Source organism: Dermochelys coriacea, chromosome 2 (assembly GCF_009764565.3).
Source record: "Dermochelys coriacea isolate rDerCor1 chromosome 2, rDerCor1.pri.v4, whole genome shotgun sequence".
In the NCBI taxonomy this organism is placed as follows: Eukaryota; Metazoa; Chordata; order Testudines; family Dermochelyidae; genus Dermochelys; species Dermochelys coriacea.
Window position 1 is genome coordinate 270,714,205 of NC_050069.1, and position 21,944 is coordinate 270,736,148.

The 21,944-nt window shown below is 43.5% G+C and overlaps 2 protein-coding genes across 2 annotated transcripts in view; one reads left to right on the forward strand and one right to left on the reverse strand.

The window, feature by feature from the left end:
* LOC119850710 overlaps nucleotides 1-21,944 on the reverse strand; it is an 829,101-nt gene that overhangs the window by 288,360 nt on the left and 518,797 nt on the right. The window lies entirely within an intron of this gene.
* The window catches only part of LOC119850712, a 45,308-nt gene continuing 26,033 nt past the window's right edge, over nucleotides 2,670-21,944 (forward strand). Inside the window, 4 exon segments of the mRNA XM_043507074.1 lie at nucleotides 2,670-2,760; nucleotides 5,898-6,024; nucleotides 16,968-17,214; nucleotides 17,216-19,013. Of these exon segments, the coding sequence (XP_043363009.1) occupies nucleotides 5,925-6,024; nucleotides 16,968-17,214; nucleotides 17,216-19,013 (2,145 nt within the window). The 5' untranslated portion in view covers nucleotides 2,670-2,760; nucleotides 5,898-5,924.

Sequence of the window (21,944 nt, forward strand, 5' to 3'; positions counted from 1 at the left end):
GGCCCCAGCAGGCCATTCAACTCTGGGATGACAGCCTTCTCTGGATGGTGTTTAGCAAAGTTAACCCTGTAGCTCAAATGACAGAAGTCTGGTAGCTGTGTTAAAGGTTCTAAGGTCAAGCCCTTGGGATGAGGTGGGGAGGAAGGGTTGGTCCGGTTGCAAATAACAAAATAGGATTTTACTTTACTTTTCAAAAACTCTAGAACATTAATTTTTCAAAAGGTCTATGTGAAAAGAACATTCTTTAGGTAATGCCAGTTTTCAGGTTGCCCATACAACTTTAATTTGGCTCCCTTGTGCATACGCATTATGATACATTCTTTACTTACATGATCATATTCTATTTTTTCTACAGGATCCCTGCCTTATTCATTGGAACGCATGAATTGCCACGCAGGATCAGCCCTGAGGTTAGTCTAGTTCAGCATCCTGTCTCTGACAGCGGCCAGCCCCAGATGTTTTAGAAGAAGGTGTAAGAACCTCACGTAGGCAGTTGTGGGATTATCTGCCCCTCACACGCATCTTCTCCTGCTCTCTAATAGTTAGAGATTTGCATAAGTCCTGAAGCACAAGGTGGAACTATCCTGCAGGACCTAGGTTCCCTAGAGCTGAGTTCTTCCAGCTCCCGAATCAGATGAACGCGCGCACACACACGCACACACACACAAAAACATTAACAGAGCACGTCGGAGAGGACCGGGTTAATCAGCATTCCCAAGCTGACCCCTTATATGTGCCTGGACTCAGCAGGCTGGGTCAAACAGCACCTCCAAGCTGTTACCCTCATATGCCATGGACACCGCACCAGAACAGAGCATGCCTGAGCAGGCTGGGTCGAGCAGCACTTTCAAGCTGCCATCCTCATATGTCCCAGGTTCAGCACGTCCCTATCCCCACTTTCACGTTACAATTGTTCTGGTTGTAATCCGCTTGATGAGCAAACCCCACAGGATTTTTGGGCACTGCAGGGATCTTTAGCTTAGGTACGAGGAGCATTGCGGCAGAGTGAATGACGAATCCAAAAAACACCCACAGGGGCGGGGGGAGAAAGGAGCAACCAGCTTAACCATGAAAGTTGTTTATTGCCAGGTAATAATCATAGGGGAGCCAAACAAACAAAACAGTGATAATAATAAATCTAACTTAAATTTGATTATAAAAGTCAGTTTTAGAAAACTATAACTTATCACACAAATCAGGGTCAGAAGTCTACATCTAGAGAGAGAGAGAGCTGGGATCTCACCAGTCGTGAAGCTTGAATCGATCGGGGATCCCAGATGGTGATGGTAGCTAAGGGTCCAGAGTGCTGGAGACAGGCAGAGCCCCCAGCACGATCAGTCAGGAGAAGAAGAAGTCCCAGTGGAACTGATGCAGATGTTGGATACAGGCATCAGAACACTTACTTGAGCATGGGTAGGAGTTTTTGTAGGGAAACAACAATGGTTCAAGGGAGAACACTAGTTTTGTTTATGGGTAAACTGATGGCTCAAGGGAGTAACCAAAATTCTTTTGTTCAGGCTATACAAGGGCACTGATCATTACTGGCTATGGGTGGTGTTCCTTGAAGGGAGCTCACAATGCAGTTAGAGAGCTTCACTATTTTGGATATCAATAAAGGATTCATGACTAGAATTGGTCTGATAACTACTGAGGTGGGTGTGTACAGGTGTGGGTTCATTAACAAAGATCCCCCATCATGCCGTGCTTCCCTGCTTTTCTGGTGCCAGAGTTTCATGTGGTTCTTGCCTTGGAATCTCTATTCTCCATTCTGTATGCTAATGGGGATGCCTCCCTGTCCCATCTTTGATGTAAATTAGGCTAGGAGAGTTCCCTTAATCCTGTCACCCTTGTCCGGAGGAGTTTAGGTGCGTCTCCCACGGCTTTTTCATTGCTTTTTGTAAGTCTTTCTTCTGATTGATTTTGGTTCAAGCAGAGGCTGGGGAGGGGAAGGTCTTTCATGAGTCAGACAGACTGGGTACTGCGCCCCGGTTCCCCAAGAGCACAGAGCTGCTAGGTAACAGCACGTCTCAGCAGGGCAGGGATAATACCCCATAGAATATTGAGTGAAAATAGGGAGCAAGTGAGGGAGAAAAACTTCCTAATAGAGAACTCCTAGGAGAGTCAATGGACAAGGTCAGGTGCCAATTCAGGCAATTGCTTCAATGGCCCTACAGGCACACCCTGAGGCCTTTGTGCGGAAATATGCTGAAAACTACGGTGGAGGTCGAACAGTAATTAGCTGTAACACTGAGTACCTTTCCCAGACCTGAAGAAGATCTCTTTGTAGTTCAAAAGCACGTCTCTCTCACCAACAGAAGTTAGTCCAGTAAAATACATTACCTCTCCCATCTTGTCTCCCTGCACTCTAGTGTCAGTCAATGTGCTGGCAACTGAAGTCTCCCATTATCACCATTTTATCAGACTTTGTAATCTCTTGATATCCCCCAACACTGTGCAGTGACTCTCCTTTTCCTGATCGGGGCTTGGGAGTGTGACCCTTCTAGCTTATTGGTGATCTTGTGATTTGGACCTCTTCAAACAGAATTTTTATCTCAGGAGCTTCTCCATCTCTGCTCTCAGTGGGATGGGAGTAATTTATCGCTGGATGTAATTGGAGACGCTCAGCAATTGGGTATGATGGTTTTACTTTCAGGTTTTCTCATTTCCTCCTCTGAGGAGATTCTGTGTGAAGCTGTTAGAGAAAGCAGTGAAGTTTTCTGAACTTTCCTGCCTATTAGAGCCAGGGAATCTGTCCACCAGGTAAGGACCAAGGCAAATACTTTGTCAGAAATGAATTATATTGGCTAGTACAAACTTCAGAATTCTTTGTTACGTCCTTTTCTGATCTCCAGGAATGTGTCTGAGCCTGTCAGCCCTGGGACTGGCCTGTTTTATATGGGCTTCAAGCGTGGGAGCAAACTGCTGGGGTCTGAATTATGAACAAATATCTGTGGGATAAGTGTTGGGTGCTGCTAAATTGCCTTTTCTCTCAACTGTCAGAATTTTATTATTTAACTGAGCCAGAGAGTGTGTATTTAGTGTTAGATGGCTGGAATCTTCTCGGTGTGGAAGGGCCTGGATTTTTCTGGCCAGCAATATTATTAAAAAATCCATTTCATTTGCTGCTATTTCTGTGTATGCTGATCATTCTGATGCCCTGCCATGGTGGTTTGGACTGAGTCAGGTTTATTAGGACTTTATGTCCAGATTAGAGAAGCGAGTCTTGTGTCTGTGTCTCCTCCTCTGCATTAAGAATATTTTACTCTTGCCCATTGGCTTTGCTGTGTCTTCAGTTAAATGTCTGTTTAGTTTTTACCCTACCTGGTTTCTTTTTATGAATGAGAATTGCTCCATTTTTGCTGAGTTTTTAGCTCAGAGATACTTCCTTTGTACAAAGTTTTCTGATTTATCCTGACTTTTATGTACCACAGCTATTAAAATAAGCTGCCCTCCAGCTGCAGCCACAATCCTCTTCCACCTGACCAGGACTCACTCCCCCCCCCACTAGTCTGGAATCAGCTAAGAACCCCAGCCCTAGTCTCCATTACATTGGAAATGCCCCATCTCCTGCTGGAAAGAATTCTCACAAACTGGACCCACTGGATTAATCCCAAATACCCTCCCTGCTGGGCAAGAACTTGCCTCCCATTCCTAACAGACCAGAAACTCCTGATCTCCTGCAGGACTAGAATCCAACAGTCCTCTCCTGCCAGAGTGGAGCTTCTTCCCCCCTGAACAGGAAACTCCGCTGCCGCACTCATACCTTTAGACTCTTTTCAGAGTAGCAGCCACATTAGTCTGTATTTGCAAAAAGAAAAGGAGTACTTGTGGCACCTTAACAGGTTTCAGAGTAGCAGCCGTGTTAGTCTGTATTCGCAAAAAAGAAAAGGAGGACTTGTGGCACCTTAGAGACTAACAAATATATTTGAGCATATGCTTTCGTGAGCTACAGCTCACTTCATCGGATGCATTCACTCCTTTTCTTTAGACTCTTGTAACTGTTAAGTCCATCTTCTGATTGGCTAAACACTATTTTAATTTCCCTCATATGACCCTCCCACATAGAATTCATGGTCTGGAGGATCTCTTGCTCTTGTAACACATGTAAGTTATGCTCTTTTAGACTTTGTTCAGTACCTTTGTTCTGTGACATGTTACAAAGGTGCTTTTTAAATACAAAAATAAATAGATCACCTTCCCACGAGGGACATATTGTGCAGCTGCCTCAGTAGAAGTCCAATTATTTGCTGAATAAGAAATAAACCTTCTATTTCCCAGCCAGGATGAACTTTTGATCCAAGCGTTAGCCAGATTTGGGTTCTTGTATGTTGTTCTAGCTAGGAAGAGAGATTGATGATAGAGCCTGTGACAAACTGTACCCCATCTGACACCCTGTACCCCATGTTCACCACTTTTATATGATTATGATATATTTTCTACAAAGTATGCCTTATGCGGTATCTTTTGAAAACTCATAATCTGCTGAACGTCCTGTTACAATGTGTGTAATGACACTGCACGTAAAACTATGAGATTTTACTGTATGGTTATTACTGAAATATGTTGTATTTCTGGGTAATGCCAAAAAACCAGTTTCTCAGAGACAAAGGCACACTTGCATGCCAGCAAGGTGCTAAAGAGCCATTACCTATATAATCAGACATTCACCAGCAGGGCAGAAGGTATTTGCAATTCAGCTGAAGGAGAGCTTGCAGCTCACGTATGCAATGGAACTGCCTGACCCTTTACCCAGCAAGGCTTTTTCCAGCACAAAGAGTTGGAGTATGGGGGGGGGAGAATGTTCCTAGGCACTCCTCCTCACCTCTCTTCTTTCTGCTCATGACAACAATGAATATCTAAGGACACTGAACCAAGGGGAGTGGTCCGAGGCTGGAAGAAGATACAACCTGTGAAATGTATTATAGCTAATGGTGAGACAGCCTATTTTGCTTTTAGAACTATTAGCCTTTGTAAGGTTTAGGAATTAGTTTGTGGTTTTATCTTTTTTATTTCTTTTGAAGCCAATTCTGACCTTTATGCCTCATCACTTATAGTCACTTAAGATCTATCTTTTCTAATGAATAAATTTATTTTATTATTTTATCTAAATCAGTGTGTGTGTTTGAAGTGTTTGGGAAACCTCTACTTGAGTTAACAGAAGCTGGTGCGTAAACATTACCCATCATTGGAATGTCAGACTGTCTGTGACCTTATACTGCTCAGGAGACTTCTGAGGGCACAGGACACATATTTCTGGGGTGCGAGGCTGGGGTTGGTGGTATGCAGGTGTCGCCCTGTATATAATCCATGAATGGCTGGGTGTAGCATTCATGTCATCTGCTGGGAGTGACTTTGCATGCTAGTGGCTGGGAGTGAGCAGAGGCCTGGAGCGTTTGCTGTTGAAGCACCCCAGTTGCAGTGTGAAGGGGGCACAGCAGCCCAGCAGTTCAGATTGTACCTAGGGAATGTCACAGAGCCAGGTATATTCTTTGATGCCATCTTATTTATAGCCAGCACTATGTGCCCCAAAATCTCTCTCTCTTCACTTTCTCTCAGGACCACATTACCAGCACTTCTGTTACTGTCTGCTTGGCTTTTGGGCTGCTTATGTCTGTCTCTGTGTTTCAGCTTGGGCCACGTGGGTCAGCTTCTGCTCAAGCTTTTCCATGTGCCTGTGTTTTGGATGCTACTGCTATTGTTTCAGCCACCGATTACATGGCTTTTTTACATTTACCCTGAATACAAAGTGGTGGTTATGCCTGACCCATAACAACAAGGTAGAACCCAACCCATAACAGTATCAAGCAGAAAATCATATGGGATAAAAGCCAAATAGGGTGATCATGAATAGGAGGAGATCACATTGTCGGTGTAACTGTGTTGCTGGTGTGTTTTAGGGCTGGATCAACCTCTCAGCTAGCACTATGGCTTACTCTGAAGCTTCAACAATTGAAATGCCAGCCCTGGGCCACCCTCTGCGGCTGGGGATGCTGTACGACTGCCGCAGCGACACTCTTATACCAGGTTTGGCTAGAACTGCACCAAACACCGCTTGTATTTGTTTGTTGTAGTTTATGGACCTCTTGCCAACTTACCTACCCTGCGGGACCCTTTCAACATAACATCTGGTTCACTCTTTGCCTCTTTACGATGTCTTCAGTTGTGAGAGTGGAAAGTGACTGGTTAGATCTAAAAGCAAGACATTTAGTGATAAATGAATGAAATGTTTAAAGAGTCCTTAGAAAAAAGTATTTCCCAAAAACTTACAAGACAATAAGTTCAACTGCTTAGATAAAACCTACATGTTAATTTGAGAGAAGCACTAAGAGCAGCTTGAGAATTGTTCAAACAAGCTGTTCATTTTGTCGTAGGTAACATGAAACTTCCTTCAAGCAGCAAAGCAAGATGGCCAGTGGTCCCAGTTCTTGCTCACTGGTGTCAGGAAATATAACATTTCCATAATCTCTTCCACAGTCTTCTTGTGCTCTCTATTCTTGCTGTAATGGGTACTAAGTTTGAGAGGAAAGATGGTCCAGGAGGGAGCTGCTCAGGATCTCAGGAGACATGTGTGACTTTGGGTTAGTCACTTAATCTTTCTGGGCCTCAGGTCTCCACCTGTAAAAATGGAATAATGATACTTCTCCACCTTACAGGGGTGTTGTGAGAATAAATATATTAGAGTGTAAGGTCATAGAAGTGCCTAGGTAGTCAACCCCTTCCCTGCCTAGTTTAGTTTGGATTTTATTATATTATAAAACTATTCTAATCTTAGATTATCATAATATTATTATTCTCTATTTCTAATTCCCCCTACCCCTCCAAACCAATAAGTAGTTCTCCTGAACAAGACCAACAAAACAAATTTGGAGAGTCTTAGCCAAGCCAATTTAGGCCAAAAAATGAAGCAAAGAAGTTGGGATTTTTTTTATAAAAGAACTTCAGGTACAATGTTCAGAAACTATAATTTTTTTTCTGTTTGGTAACAAACTTCCCAGAAAAAAATTGCCCTGGGATGAGATGTTGCATGGGAAATGTATTTAATATCTGTAGTGCAGTAAGGCTTATAGGCTCCAGGGAAGGACCAGGACTTAATGTGTTAGATGCTCTACAAGTATGCAGTGAATAGAGACTCCCTGCCCTGGAGAGCTCACATTCTGGGAATGTGATAAAACACAACATGAACATAAGAATGGCCATACGGGGTCAGACCAAAGGTCCATACAGCCCAGTATCCTATCTACCGACAGTGGCCAATGCCAGGTGCCCTGGAGTGAGTGAACCCAACAGGCAATGATCAAGTGATCCCTCTCCTGCCATCCATCATCCCTCTCTGACAAACAGAGGCTAGGGACACCATACCTTACCCATCCTGGCTAATAGCCAGGACTTAATTGGTATCACACAACTTGGTGGGATAAATCTCATGATTCGAATATTGGTATAGAAAGGTATTGCATGTTGAGGAAGGACAGGCAGGGGAAAAAAAGGGAGGTAGGGTTGCATTATACATCAAGAATATATACACTTGTTCTGAGGTCCAGAAGGAGGTGAGATGCAGACCAGTTGAAAGTCTCTGGGGGAAGATAAAAAGGGAAATAAACTGAGGTGATGTCATGATATGGGTCTGCTGTAGACCATTAAATAAGGAGGAGAAGGAGGTGGATGAGGCATTTCTAAAACAAATAACAAACATTCAAAACACAAGACCTGGTAGTAATGGAGAATTTTGCTACCCAGACATGTGCTGGAAAACTCCTACGGCAAAACATAAAATATCAAATAAGTTCTTGGCATGTATTGGGGACAACTTTTTGTTTGAGAAGGTGGAGGAAGTCACAAAGGGAACAGCCATTTTCTATTTGATTCTGATTAACATAGGAAAAAGAATAGCAAGAGGCCAATATGGCTCCATCAAGAACTTTAATGACCTGAAAATCAAAAAGCAATCCTACAAAAAGGGGAAACATGGACAGTTTGCTAAGCATGTAGGAACACAATCAAAAAGGCTAAGGTACAAAATAAGTTACACCAGGAAGTGTCATAATAGACAATAAGAAGAGGTTCTTTTAATACATTAGGAGCAAGAGGATGATGAAGGAAAGTGTAAGTTCACTGCGTAACAGGGAAGGAGAGCTGATAACTGATGACATCAAGAAGACTGAGATGTTTAATGCCTATTTTACTTCAGCCTTCACTGAAAAGGTTAATGATGACCAGATACTCAATACAATTAATGTAAACAACAAGAGGGAAGGAATGCAAGCCAAAATAGGGAAAGAACAGGTTAAAGGAATATTTAGATAAGGTAGATGTATTGAGGTCAGCAGGGCCCGATGACATTCATCCTAGGATACTTAAGGAACTAGCCAAAGCATTCTTGGGACTGTTAGCAATGAGAACAGAACTCACTGAGGATGAGTGAGGTACCAGAGGACTGGAGAAGGGCAAGCATAGTACTATTTTTAAAAAGGGGAACAAAGAGGAGCTGGGGAATTATAGACTAACTTTGATTTGCAAAAAGGCTGGATAGCCATCTGTTTTGGATAGTTCAGACACAACAAATCCTACATCTTGGCAGGGGGCTAGATTAGATGATCCTTAGTCTCTTTTAACCCTTTAGCGTGTGTGTTTGTACTTGAGGTATGCTTGTTGCTTGACTGAAGTATATAGTGTGCTCTGTTTGTTTGGGGACCATGTGCTGAGGCTAATGGCCTGCTAGGCAAGGCTCAGAGCTTCTTAACGAGGTTTTGATTCCCAAGCAATTCTAGCACACATCAACCCTTAACCAGGGGGCGGGGCTACTCAGGGAGACCAGGGATTAAAAAGTCTACTCCTAAGTGATGTGAGGAGCTAGCGATCAGGAGCAGCTAACAGGGGAGTTTTGCGAGTGGGAGTGCGGGGGACTAGATACCCTTCATTAACATTTTTTAAACTAAAAGGCAATAAATGTTCACCGATAAAAACAAAACAACAATAAAGGAACGAGCTGCAGGAGTAAAAAGACAATGCAGGCAGAAATTCAGCAACAGAGTGGGGGCTATCCAGTTTATTGCACCCAATGCAGCATGTATGATTACTTGCCCCATGGGTAGGTGGTGTATGTGTGCATTCAGTGCAAGGAGCTCCTGGCCCTCAGAGATCATGTATGGGCTTTGGAGACCAGAGTGGTTGAACTGGAGGAGCTAAGGGAGACAGAGAGGTGCATAGATGAGACTTTCTGGTAAACAGTAGAATGGTCCCACCTCTGGTCTGACAGCCTCTGTGCTGTTCAGGAGGATGAAAGCCTCAGGGAAGGAAAGCATCTAACTGGAGCAGAGAGAAACAATCCCATAGTTGGGACCCTCCTACCACATGAGGTTGTGGTATCCTCTCATACTGAGGATACCTCTCCGGAGAAGGGAATTCCAGCTATTAGGAAGAGACAGATAATAGTAATGGGGATTCGATCATTAGAAATACAGATAGCTGGGTTTGTGATGACATGGAGAACTGCATAGTGACTTGCCTGCCTGGTGAGAAGGTTGCGAATCTCTTGAGGTATCTAGATAGGCTCATGAGTAGTGCTGGGGAGGAGCCAGTGGTCATGGTACATGTAGGTACCAATGACATAGGGAAGGACAGGAGAGAGGTCCTGAAAGCCACATTTAGGTTGCTAGGTAAGAGATTGAAGTCCAGGACCTCCACAGTAGCACACGCAGGGCCAATTAGACAGGCAGAACTTCAGGGACTCAATGCATGATGAGATGATGGTGTAGAGATGAGGGGTTTAGATTTATTAGGAAATAGGAAACCTTTTGGAAAAGGGGGAGCCTATACAGGAAGGATGGGCTCCACCTAAACTAAAATGGAACCAGATTGTTGGCACTTAAAATTAAAAAGGTCATAGATCAGTTTCTAAAAGGGCTGGGGAAGCCGACACATGGTTCGGACAGAGACATCCTGTCAGGGTTCCCTCCACACTCTGAGATACAGATGTGGGGACCCACATGAAAGACCCCCCAACCTTATATTCCACCAGCTTAGGTTAAAAACTTCCCCAAGGCACAAATTCCTTTCCTTGTCCTTGGATGCCACCACCAAGTGATTTAAACAAACATTCAGGGAGGGGCCACTTGGAGGCCTATCTCCCCCAAAATATCCCTCCAAGCCCCTTCACCCTCTTTCCTGGGGAAGCTTGAGAATAATATACTAACCAATTGGTTACAAAGTAAGCACAGATCTTACCCCTGGGTCTTTAGGACACTGAAAATCAATCAGGTTCTTAAAAGAAGAATTTTATTTAAAAAAAAGTAAAAGAATCACACCTGCAACATCAGGATGGAAGGTAACTTCACAGGGCAAATAAAAAGATTTAAAACACAGAGAATTCTCCTCTAGGCTTAGCTTCAAAGTTACAAAAACATGAATAAAACTCCCTCTTAGCATAGGGAAAATTCACAAGCTAAAACAAAAGATAACCTAATGCATTTCCTTGCCTTTACTTACAATTTTTAACAAACGTATTGGAGCATGAGCTTTCGTGGGTGAATACCCACTTCGTCGGATGCATGACTCCATGCATCAGACAATGTAGGTATTCACCCACAAAAGCTCATGCTCCAATACGTCTGTTAGTATATAAGATGCCACAGGACTCTGCTGCTTTTACAGATCCAGACTAACACGGCTACCCCTCTGAAGCTTTACAATTTTTGTAATCCTAGATGCTTATTTCAGGTAGGGTTTTAGGCAATGGTTTTTCCTGCCCTGGTCCCTCTCTGTCCCAGAGAGAATAACAAAGAGAGCACAAAGAAAACCTCCCTCACATATTTGAAAGTATTTTTTTCCTTATTGGTCCTTTTGGTCATGTGCCAACCAGGTTATTTGAGCTTCTTAACCCCCTACAGGTAAAGGTGGGATTTAAGGCTACCCTTAGCTGTATGTTTATGACACATCCCTTAGGAGAGAATCTATTAATCGGGATTCTCTATGTCCTAATAAGGAGGGGAGGATGGAAGATTATAAAATACGGGTAGAATCTGATGAGAAACAGCTAAAAAGTGACTTTTTTAAATGTGATTACATACCAATGCTAGAAGTCTAAATTATAAGATGGGTGAACTAGAGTGCCTTGTATTAAATGAGAATATGGATAAAATAGGCATCACAGAAATGGGGATAATGAGTGGAATGAGGATAATCAATGGGACACAGTAATACCAGGGTACAAAATATATCAGAAGGACAGAACAGGTCATAGTGGTGGGGGAATGGCACTATATTTGAAAGAAAGCATAGAGTCAAATGAAGGAAAAATCTTAAACCAAACCAAACTGAACCATAGAATCACTATGGACAGAAATTCCATGCTTGAATAATAAGAATATAGTAGTAGGGATATACTACCGACCGCCTGACCAGGATGGTGATAGTGACTGTGAAATCCTCATGGAGATTAGAGAGGCTATTAAAATTAAAAACTCAATAATAATGGGGGATTTCAACTATCCCCATACTGACTGGGTACATGTCACCTCAGAACAGGATGCAGAGATAAAGTTTCTTGACACCTTAAATGACTGCTTCTTGGAGTGGCTAGTCCTGGAACCCACCAGAGGAGAGGCAGTTTTTGATTTAGTCCTAAGTGGAGCACAGGATCTGGTCCAAGAGGTGAATATAGCTGGACTGCTTGGTAATAGTGACCATAACATAATAAAATTTAACATCTTTGGGGAGGGGGAGGGGAGAGGGAACAGTACAGCAGCCCAGCACTGTAGCATTTAATTTCAGAAAGGGGATGTCAAGGCTGATTCCCCACTCTGGCACTTCAAGTGCAGAAGGTGGGAGCCTGCAAGGACTCTAAAAATTAATACTGGCCACTCCAGGCTTGTATTAAACTCCCAAGGTTACAGCTTTTCTCTGACTTTGGATGGGTAGATGCTGCCACCACCCAAGTGTAAAAGCCCCTTTGAGAACCCAGAAAGGTGCACTTGGGAATTCCTCCCTGTGGGGTACCCAGGGAAGAGCTGAAAAGAGAAAACAAAAGAAATCAGCTGTCGCCACCAGCTAATTAAACAACATGTGTACAAACCTCTTAGGACACAAAAATCCAATCCTGTTCTAAAAAAGGTAAATTTTATTAAAAACCAAAGAAAGAAAATACATATGGAAACTCAGGCTATTGCTAGATTTTAAAAGAGCAAATACAAGAATTAAGCGCCAAAAATATCTTTCTTAAGGTCCAGCTTAAAGGTTACAAGCAAAAGAAAAGCACTTGGGGTTAGCACAGAGGAGTCCACAAGCCATAAAGAAATAAAAGGGATAAACCTAATTGCATCTTCCCAGACATTTCATGATTTACTTACTGTGACGAAGCGGGACTGTTCTTAATGTTTTCTCTGAATAGTGTGGGGGTGCCTCAGTTTCCCCTATGAAGTTCTTAAGTATCTAGGGGGTGGGATAAGGGTGTATGATCGTTGCAGAGCCCTAGAGGGCAGGTATGTGCAGGGGTCTGGACACAGAGAATGGCCAACACCCCACTGATGGCCTGGCCCTTCCCCTCTGCAAGGTGAGAGCTAAAGAGAACAAAAGAATCAGGTGACCTCCTGGCCTGGGAAAGGGACAAAGCCCAGGGGAGGAGGGGCTGGAGAGAGTTTCAGTTTGGGGCTGGCTGGGGACATGGAGTGAAGTGCAGATGTGGTTGTCTGGCTCACTGCCCCCCAAAATGGATCCAGCTGAGGGGTCCTGTTCTCTGTACCTACAAGCTCTGTTTTAAACCATGTTCCAGTCGTCTAATAACCCTTCTGTTTTACTGGCTGGCTGAGAGTCCCGTCTGACTGCGGAGTTGGGGGGCAGGACCCTCTGGCTTCCCCAGGACCCCGCCTGGGCGGACTAGCTGTGGGAAGCGCACGGAGGGGCAGAGGATGCTGAATGCTCCGAGGTCAGACCCAGGAAGGTGGAAGTTGTGTGAGCTGTGTGTCCTGACGACAGGCTGCTCCCAGAAAGGAGACTTCCCCAGAGTCCTGACTGGCTTCATGGGGAGCAGTTCCAGAGCATCGCCCGGGGACTCCGTGACACTTACATATGTGGGGTTTTAAATGAGTAGCTTCTAGGTATGATCCTGATGATTTTTTCATACCTGGCCCCAAGCTTCTTACAGCATAGCTGCTCCCTGTCCCCTCGCTCCTGGACAACAACCGCAGACAGGCAAAAGGGAAGTCTTGTTTCAATTTTAAAAAGTTCTAGCCTTCCCATTGGCTCTCCTGGCCAGGTACCCACTCACTTCTTTTAACCCTTTACAGGTAAAGCAAGTAGAGAACAGCTACTAAGAGGGATTTTATAGCTAACTGGCTGGCTGGGTCCATAAAAGGGAGCTACCCCCCATTTCATTTATCACAGGGGAGCTATACAAAAATGAGAAGGTTAGTTAAACAGAAATGAAAAGGTACAGCACCAAAAGTGAAATCCCTGCAAGCTGCGTGGAAACTTTTTAAAGACACCATAATAGAGGCTCAACTTAAAATGTACTCCCCAAATTAAAAAACATAGTAAGAGAACCAAAAAAGAGCCACCGTGGCTAAACAACAAAGAAGAGAAGCGGTTAGAGGCAAAAAGGCTTCCTTTAAAAAGTGGAAGTTAAATCCTAATGAGGAAAATAGAAAGGAGCATAAACTCTGGCCAGCGAAGTATAAAAATACAATTAGGAAGGCTAAGAAAGAATTTGAGGAACAGTTAGCCAAAGACTCCAAAAGTAACAGCAACTTTTTTTATGTACATCAGAAGCAGGAAGCCTGCTAAACCAACCAGAGGGGCCACTGGACAATTGAGATGCTACAGGAGCACTCAAGGAAGTTAAGGCCATTGCGGAGAAATGAAATGAATTCTTTGCATCAGTCTTCACGGCTGAGGATGTGAGGGAGATTCCCAAACTTGAGCCATTCTTTTTAGGTGATAAATCTGAGGAAATGTCCCAGATTGAGGTGTCATTAGAGGAGGTTTTGTAACAAATTGATAAACTAAACAGCAATAAGTCACCAGGACCAGATGGTATTCACCCGAGAGTTCTGAAGGAACTCAAATGTGAAATTGCAGAACTGCTAACGGTGGTATGGAACCTACCATTTAAATCAGATTCTGTACCAGATGACTGGAGGGTAGCTAATGTGATGCCAATTTTTAAAAAAGGCTCCAGAGGTGACCCCAGCAAAATCAGGCCTGTAAGCCTAACTTCAATACTGGGCAAATTATTTGAAACTATAGTAAAGAAAAGAATTATCAGACACATAGATGAACATGATTTGTTGAGGAAGAGTCAACAAGTTTTTTGTAAAGGGAAATCATGCCTCACCAGTAGTATAACCTCGATAGTACTCATCACCATGCATTTTTGACAGGTTTCCACGCCCCATTTGGGGCTTTTGTCCCGCCTTCGCACCCCGTTTCCATTGGTGCTGAAGTTTGGCGCCGTCGGCCATTTTGAAAAAAAATTTTGTGCGCATTTGAATGGGGGAAGTGTTGTGCTTGGATACATTGAGAGCACTTTAAAGTTTGGGTAAGGTTTATTGAAAAAAGGTGATTGAGTACGGAGAGCTGAAGGTAAAGGGCAGATTATTAAAGAAAAGAAGGCTGGTAAAGGTATGCTATAAAAGAATAGAAAATTTGATACATTGAGAGACTAGAGTGAGAGAAGTTTAGGGTTGATGAAAAGGAAAGTTTGGGTAAGGCTTATTGAAAAAAGGTGATTGAATAAGGAGAGCCAATGGTAAAGAATAGAGTGCTTGCGTTACTGAACACATGCAGAGCGAAACATCCTCCCCCACCAACTGTCGGTAGTGAAACGATAGCTGGTTTGGGCAGCGCTCCTGGGAGCTAGCCCCTCCTTTTGGTGGACCAATCAGGGGTTGTTTTACAGCTAGGTCACAGAATGCACTTGTGGAACCAATCCTGTAGTCTCAAGATTTAGAGAGGATCTTTACCTTACATTAAAAGCTATAAAAACAGGATTAAAAAGGAAATTTAGGAAGCACCTGATAAAAAAGTGAATAAAAAGCATTAAACAATATTAAAAACCAAGGCAAAACCTGTTGAGTAAGCACATGGCCAAAAACTGGCTAAAAAATCATTAAAAGCTAGGTTTAAAAAGGCAGTTTAGTAAGCACATGATAAAAAAGAGTGAATAAAAAAAACATTCAGTATCAGGATAGGTTAAGAAAAAAAGAAAGGTTAAAAAACAGGGCAAGAAAAGGGAATTTAGTAAGCACATAATAAAAAAGTCAATAAAAAAGCATTCAGTAATAGGAGAAAAATAGAGAGCACATGGCTGAATTGGAGAGAGAAAGAGATCTTTACCTTTCCTAAAAAACAGGGCAAGAAAAGGGGAAAAACAGAGAGCACATGGTTGAATCAAAGAGAGCGAGAGGAACTTTACCTTACATTAAAAGCTATAAAAATAGGATTAAAAAGGCAATTTACTAAGCACATGATAAAAAAGTGAATAAAAAAAGCATTTAGTAACAGGGGAGGTTTAAAGAAAGAACAGGGAAAATAGAAAGCACATGGTTGAATCAAAGAGAGAGAGAGAGATTTTTACCTTGCCTGTCTTTCTGTAAAATGAGGCAACTATACAAGCAGAAACTTTTAGACTTGTTATCCCCGCCTTTGGATTGGGACAATCAGAGGTTGTTCTACCCCGATGTTATAGAGTTTATTTTCCTGAACCAATTTTATAGGCCCAAGATCCCGCCCCACTTTTAACGGCCTTATGCTTATCTAAAGAAACAGACCCCCAGTATTTGACCCACCATGTAGTTTTTTAGAAGGGGCTTTTTTCATAAAAGTTAAAAGCCTAAGCTTTTAGTACCAAACAATTTTTAAAAGTTTTTTCCTAGGTTTTAGGCTAGCACTGGTTATATTTTTTAGTAAGCCCAATATAAAACAGGCTTTTGCAGCTGATAGCTGTGATTAGAAAGAAGAAGGCTGCTTTTTTAATCTGCTTTTTAACAAAACACAAGTTAGTTACATTAAATTTTATAATGGAATAAAGCTCTGCTTTATATTGACTTGAAAAGACACAGCCCTTTATTTACAGAGGTATTTCAATAAAATAGAGCAGGCAGAATTACCCCAGGTTTTTAGTAACAGACAGTGTATATTTCCCTTATTTTCTTAACCCCTGGATCAGAGAGAAGAAGCTTGTTTCTTTCTCCACTTTTTAACAAAGAGAGGTGAAAGGCTTGTAAAGGAATAAACCCTTGAAAAGATACACTTCTTTATTTAGTCCCAAAACAGCCTTCTTTTCTTTAATAATCTGCCCTTTACCATCAGGTCTCTGTACTCAATCACCTTTTTTCAATAAACCTTACCCAAACTTTAAACTGCTCTCAATGTATCCAAGCACAACACTTCCCCCATTCAAACGCGCACAAAAGACAGGATACTGGGCTAGATGGACCATTGGTCTGACCCAATATGGCCATTTTTATGCTCTTATTATTCTGCAAACTGGTGGGGCTGGTGAACCTGGTATTGCTAAACTCTTCTTGCTAATCCTGATATGATATTATACTTACACATGGAGACCATGATGATCAGTGCCTTAATTATTACTGTTTGTGTGGCAGTAGCCCCCACGGGCACCAATCCAGAATCATGGCCTCATTACTAATCAGTGTCTGTATACACAGTATAAAGTGGCAGCTCCTGCCGCAAAGAGCTTAAAATCTATATTGTGATGAAGTGAGACAAATGGGAATGGAGGAGGAGAGAATGAGGTAACAGGAAAGCTAGCACATTATAGACAGAGAGCAAGATAGATAGATGGAGATTCCAGTGGAGGGTCAAATGACAGAGCACATTGATTTGAGCCCTCAGTGCTGTGTTCTTTTGCTCATGGTGTCTCTTTAATAGAAGGCAACCTTATTAAATGAAATTACAACAATTTCTTATCCTCTGCATTGATAACTGACTATGTGCTTTGTGGAATTTTCCAGGTATCACTTTATGGGGCATTGAGGTTCTTAAGAAAGACGTGGAGACAATGCCAAAGCACAATACTGAATTCCAGATCATTGCATCTGATTCCATTGAAGATAAATCCTCCGCTCTTAGTCTGTCTGGATCCCTGAAGGCCAGTCTCCTGGGGGGGATGGTGGAAGTAGGTGGATCTGCAGCATTTTTAAATAATACAAAGAAATCAAAAAATCATGCTCGAGTTGCTCTCCACTACTCAGTGACAAACCTGTGATCACCTGACTATGAGCCATTTGGGGACCGAGAACATCTCTTATCCTGCTGTATTTGACCAAGGCACGGCCACCCATGTGGTCACAGCTGTGATGTACGGGGCTCAGGCTTTCTTTGTGTTTGATCGAGAAGTTTCTTCATCAAAGAGTATGCGAGAGATAGAGGGGGAAATGAAACTGATGGTGGAAAAGATCCCAAAGGTTTCTGGAGGAGCAGAGGTGTCTGGGGAAAAGGGGAACAAGGCAGAAGAAAAAAATGAAAATTTCAGTTGCAAATTTTATGGTGATTTTGCTCTGGAGAACAATCCAGTTACTTACCAAGATGCCCTGGAAGTTTACTCCACTCTCCCAAAGCAGCTTGGAGTCGCTGGTGAAAATGCTGTGCAGGTGAGAGTCTGGCTGTAACCACTGAGCAAGCTGGATCCCAGAGCTGCTCAGCTAGTGTGAGAGATCAGCTCGGTGCTGGTTTATGATGCTCAAAGTGCCCTGGAGCACCTGACTGAGTGTGACATCCGGTGCAATGACATGGTGCAGGACAGAACGGCTACAACCTTCCTCGAGATCCAGAGGAAAATCCAGCAATTCAGAGATCTGTGTAAACAGCACAGACAGACCTTCCAAAAAGAGCTAGCAAGAACCCTGCCCTCTATCCGTGGCGGTGGAGCAGAGGAAGAGGCCCTTGTGGACATTTTAACCAACAAGGAGCAATCGCCATTCGGTACCCAGCGACTCAATGAATTTCTGGATAAGAAACAAGAAGAAATGGATTTTCTCAATTCCTACTTGGCTGAGCTAGGGGAGGTGGAAGTCATATCCTCCAGGAATGAGCTACAACGTATAGTTCTCAGCCCCAGGCATGACTTTGTTGTGTCTCTTACACTCACTTCATTGCACAATGAGGAATCCTACTTATCAGAATTGAACCTTTGGCTGAAGAGACAATTTATGAAGAAAACTCATGATCCAGCGTTAGCCAGTTCTGCCTGTGATATGCCAAAATCCAAACTATGGTTTGAGGACGAAGAGATAAGAAGAAAAGCACGACAAGCCGTAAAGTCTCTCTCTGACTTTTCTTATGTCAACAAATCTAACGGGGAGACTCGGTTCATTGTGGCCTCTGTTCCAGACAAGGACAATCCAGGCGCTTCCATTTATCTGTATGAAAACAGAGAGCTGATCAGCACCAGCTTTGAGCCTCCATCAAAGCCTCTTCCTCCCCTGATTGATGGAATCAGACATGACCATGTGCAGCTCACATTTAACCCAGCAGCCTATGGAAGGGCTGCGATATCCGGCTACAGGGCAGAGTACAGAATTGTAGGGCAGGAGGACTGGATGGCTGTGACTGTAAACAACACACAAGTGACATTCACAGTAACGGGGTTCCATGCAAACACCAAGTACCAATTCCGATACGCTGCAGTGAGCAAACCAGGGCTCAGCGAGAGCAGCGACATGAGTGATCCTGTGAAGACTCTTCCTACCAGCCCTCCTCGGAAGCCTGGAAAAATTACTGTAGATTCATCAGCCATTGAGCTCACCTGGGAGTGTCCAACTGTGGTTGGAGAAGGAGTTATTATAAGCGAGTATAAGGTGGAATATAAAGAGGAGTCCAGAGATATGAGTCATGAAGGGAAAGACAAATGGATAGAACAAAGAACAGGAGAGAAAACCAAGTTCTGTAACATTGATGGACTGAGGCCTGAGACCCCCTACAGATTCCGAGTGTCAGCTGTGTGTGCGGACGGGGCTGTGAGTGATCCAAGCGAGGAGACTTCCATTTCAACAGTAAAGGTAGGAGAAACATAAATAAATCTAAAATCTCCCCCTAAACTTGCCTTCCCATTAGACAAATGAGCTTTAGCGAATAGTCTCCATTAGACACAGATGGGATCTATCTCAATGAATCTGATTCCCAGGGCACTTTGGGAAGACGGAGTCCACAGATAATGACTAATGTAGTAAAACTCATCTACAGGAATAGTCAGAAATATCGTGGGTGCATAATGTTGGTGTCACTTCATTCAAACTGGATCTGGAGATAACAGATAAAACCAAGATAGAGTCGGGCACCTGCAGTGACTGGATGATTCAGGGAGCATGTAGATGGCTATGGTTATTTCACCACTGGGTCACCTCTCCAGACCTGTCTCATTTTAGAGCCTCACAGCTGTTTCAGGGGCAGACAGGCCTGGGATAAAAATGGTGTCCTGGCTTATCTGCTCCGTGACGAAGTGGGAATGTTCTTAATGTTTTCTCTGAATACTGTGTCTGTGCCTCAGTTTCCCCTACATACTGCTTCAGTATCAGAGACCCCTAGAGGGTAGGTGTGAGAACCATCTGCACAGAGAATGACAAACACCCTGTAATCTAGCAACCGATAGCTGCCCTCCCCTCCCCCACAAGGTATGGGGAACAAAGAAATCAGGTTTTGCCAAAGAAAGAGACAAAGGATAGGAAGGGCGACAGGGGGTCTGAGGCCAGCAGTTGGAAGAGGTCAGTCTCCTGTTTTGAGACTCAGAAGAGGGAGTCCAGAGCACCAGGCCCTGGATCATCATAAGATGGACTTTGCTGAAAGTTCCTGATTTCTGTGCTAGCAAGCTCTGTTCTACACTGTGTCCTGTCAACTAATAAACAATGCTGGCTTGACTGCAAAGTTGGGTGCATGGCCCTTTAGGGGCATGTAATGCATCCCCAGGTGTCCCACCCAGGTAGAATCTCTACAGGGAGATCATGGGGTGAACAAGGGTGTTGAATGCTCCGAGGTCAGACCCAGGAAGCACTGAAGCTGAAGAAGTTTCTTGCTATGGTGTAAGGGTGCGCAGAGAAGGGAGTCATGCTGCAACAGAGTGCTGACTGGCTTCTCTCAGAGCAGTTCCAGAGCACCTAGACTGTAACTCCTGTAACAGCCCCCCAGATGTCCTGTCTACGTTTATAGGGGCTTGTCCCCTCCATGTGTCAATGGAAACTTCCCCTTGAAGAGCTGCCATCTGGAATTCCCATATACACATGTCAGTAGGGTCGGAATGACTCTTGCTGACACCTACTCTACTTGCGCCATTGATGACATCATCATCTGGACCATGGAAAAGAAGCCCTTGAGGAATTCCACCATGATTTCAACAATTTCCATCCCACCATCAACCTCAGCCTGGACAAGAGATCCACAAAGAGATCCACTTCCTGGACACTATGGTGCTAATAAGCGATGGTCACATAAACACCACCCTATATCGGAAACCTACTGACCGCTATTCCTACCTACATGCCTCCAGTTTTCATCCAGATCACACCACACGATCCATTGTCTACAACCAAGCTCTACGATACAACCGCATTTGCTCCAACCCCTCAGACAGAGACAAATACCTACAAGATCTCTATCAAGCATTCTTACAACTACAATATCCACCTGCTGAAGTGAAGAAACAGATTGACAGAGCCAGAAGAGTACCCAGAAGTCACCTACTACAGGACAGGCCCAACAAAGAAAATAACAGAACGCCACTAGCCATCACCTTCAGCCCCCAACTAAAACCTCTCCAGCGCATCATCAAGGATCTACAACCTATCCTGAAGGATGACCCATCACTCTCACAGATCTTGGGAGACAGGCCAGTCCTTGCTTACAGACAGCCCCCCAACCTGAAGCAAATACTCACCAGCAACCACACACCACACAACAGAACCACTAACCCAGGAACCTATCCTTGCAACAAAGCCCGTTGCCAACTCTGTTCACATATCTATTCAGGGGACACCATCATAGGGCCTAATCACATCAGCCACACTATCAGAGGCTCGTTCACCTGCGCATCTACCAATGTGATATATGCCATCATGTGCCAGCAATGCCCCTCTGCCATGTACATTGGTCAAACTGGCCATTCTCTATGTAAAAGAATAAATGGACAGAAATCAAACGTCAAGAATTATAACATTCAAAAACCAGTCGGAGAACACTTCAATCTCTCCGGTCACTCGATTACAGACCTAAGAGTGGCTATCCTTCAACAAAAAACCTTCAAAAACAGACTCCAACAAGAGACTGCTGAATTGGAATTAATTTGCAAACTGGATACAATTAACTTAGGCTTGAATAGAGGCTGGGAGTGGAGGGGTCATTACACAAAGTAAAACTATTCCCCATGTTATTCCATCTCCCCATCCCCCACTGTTCCTCAGACGGTTCTTGTCAACTGCTGCAAATGGCCCACCTTGATTATCACCACAAAAGGTTTTCTTCCTTCCCCCCATCCTCCCTACCTGCTGGTAATAGCTCATCTTAAGTGATCACTCTCCTTATAGTGTGTTTGGTAATACCCATTGTTTCATGTTCTCTGTGTGTGTATATAAATCTCCCCACTGTATTTTCCACTGAATGCATCCGATGAAGTGAGCTGTAGCTCACAAAAGCTTATGCTCAAATAAATGTGTTAGTATCTAAGGTGCCACAAGTCCTCCTTTTCTTTTTGCTGACATCTAATGATGAGCTGTGGGGAAAGTCTTCAGGAACACATCATGTTCAGCAGAGGGAACTGCTTCATCAAAAAAAAAGAACAGGAGTACTTGTGTAGAGACTAACCAATTTATTTGGGCATAAGCTTTCGTGGGCTAGAACCAGGCATAAGCTTTCATAGAACCCACTGGTTCTATCCCACGAAAGCTTATGTCCAAATAAATGTGTTAGTCTCTAAGGTGCCACAAGGACTCCTCGTTCTTTTT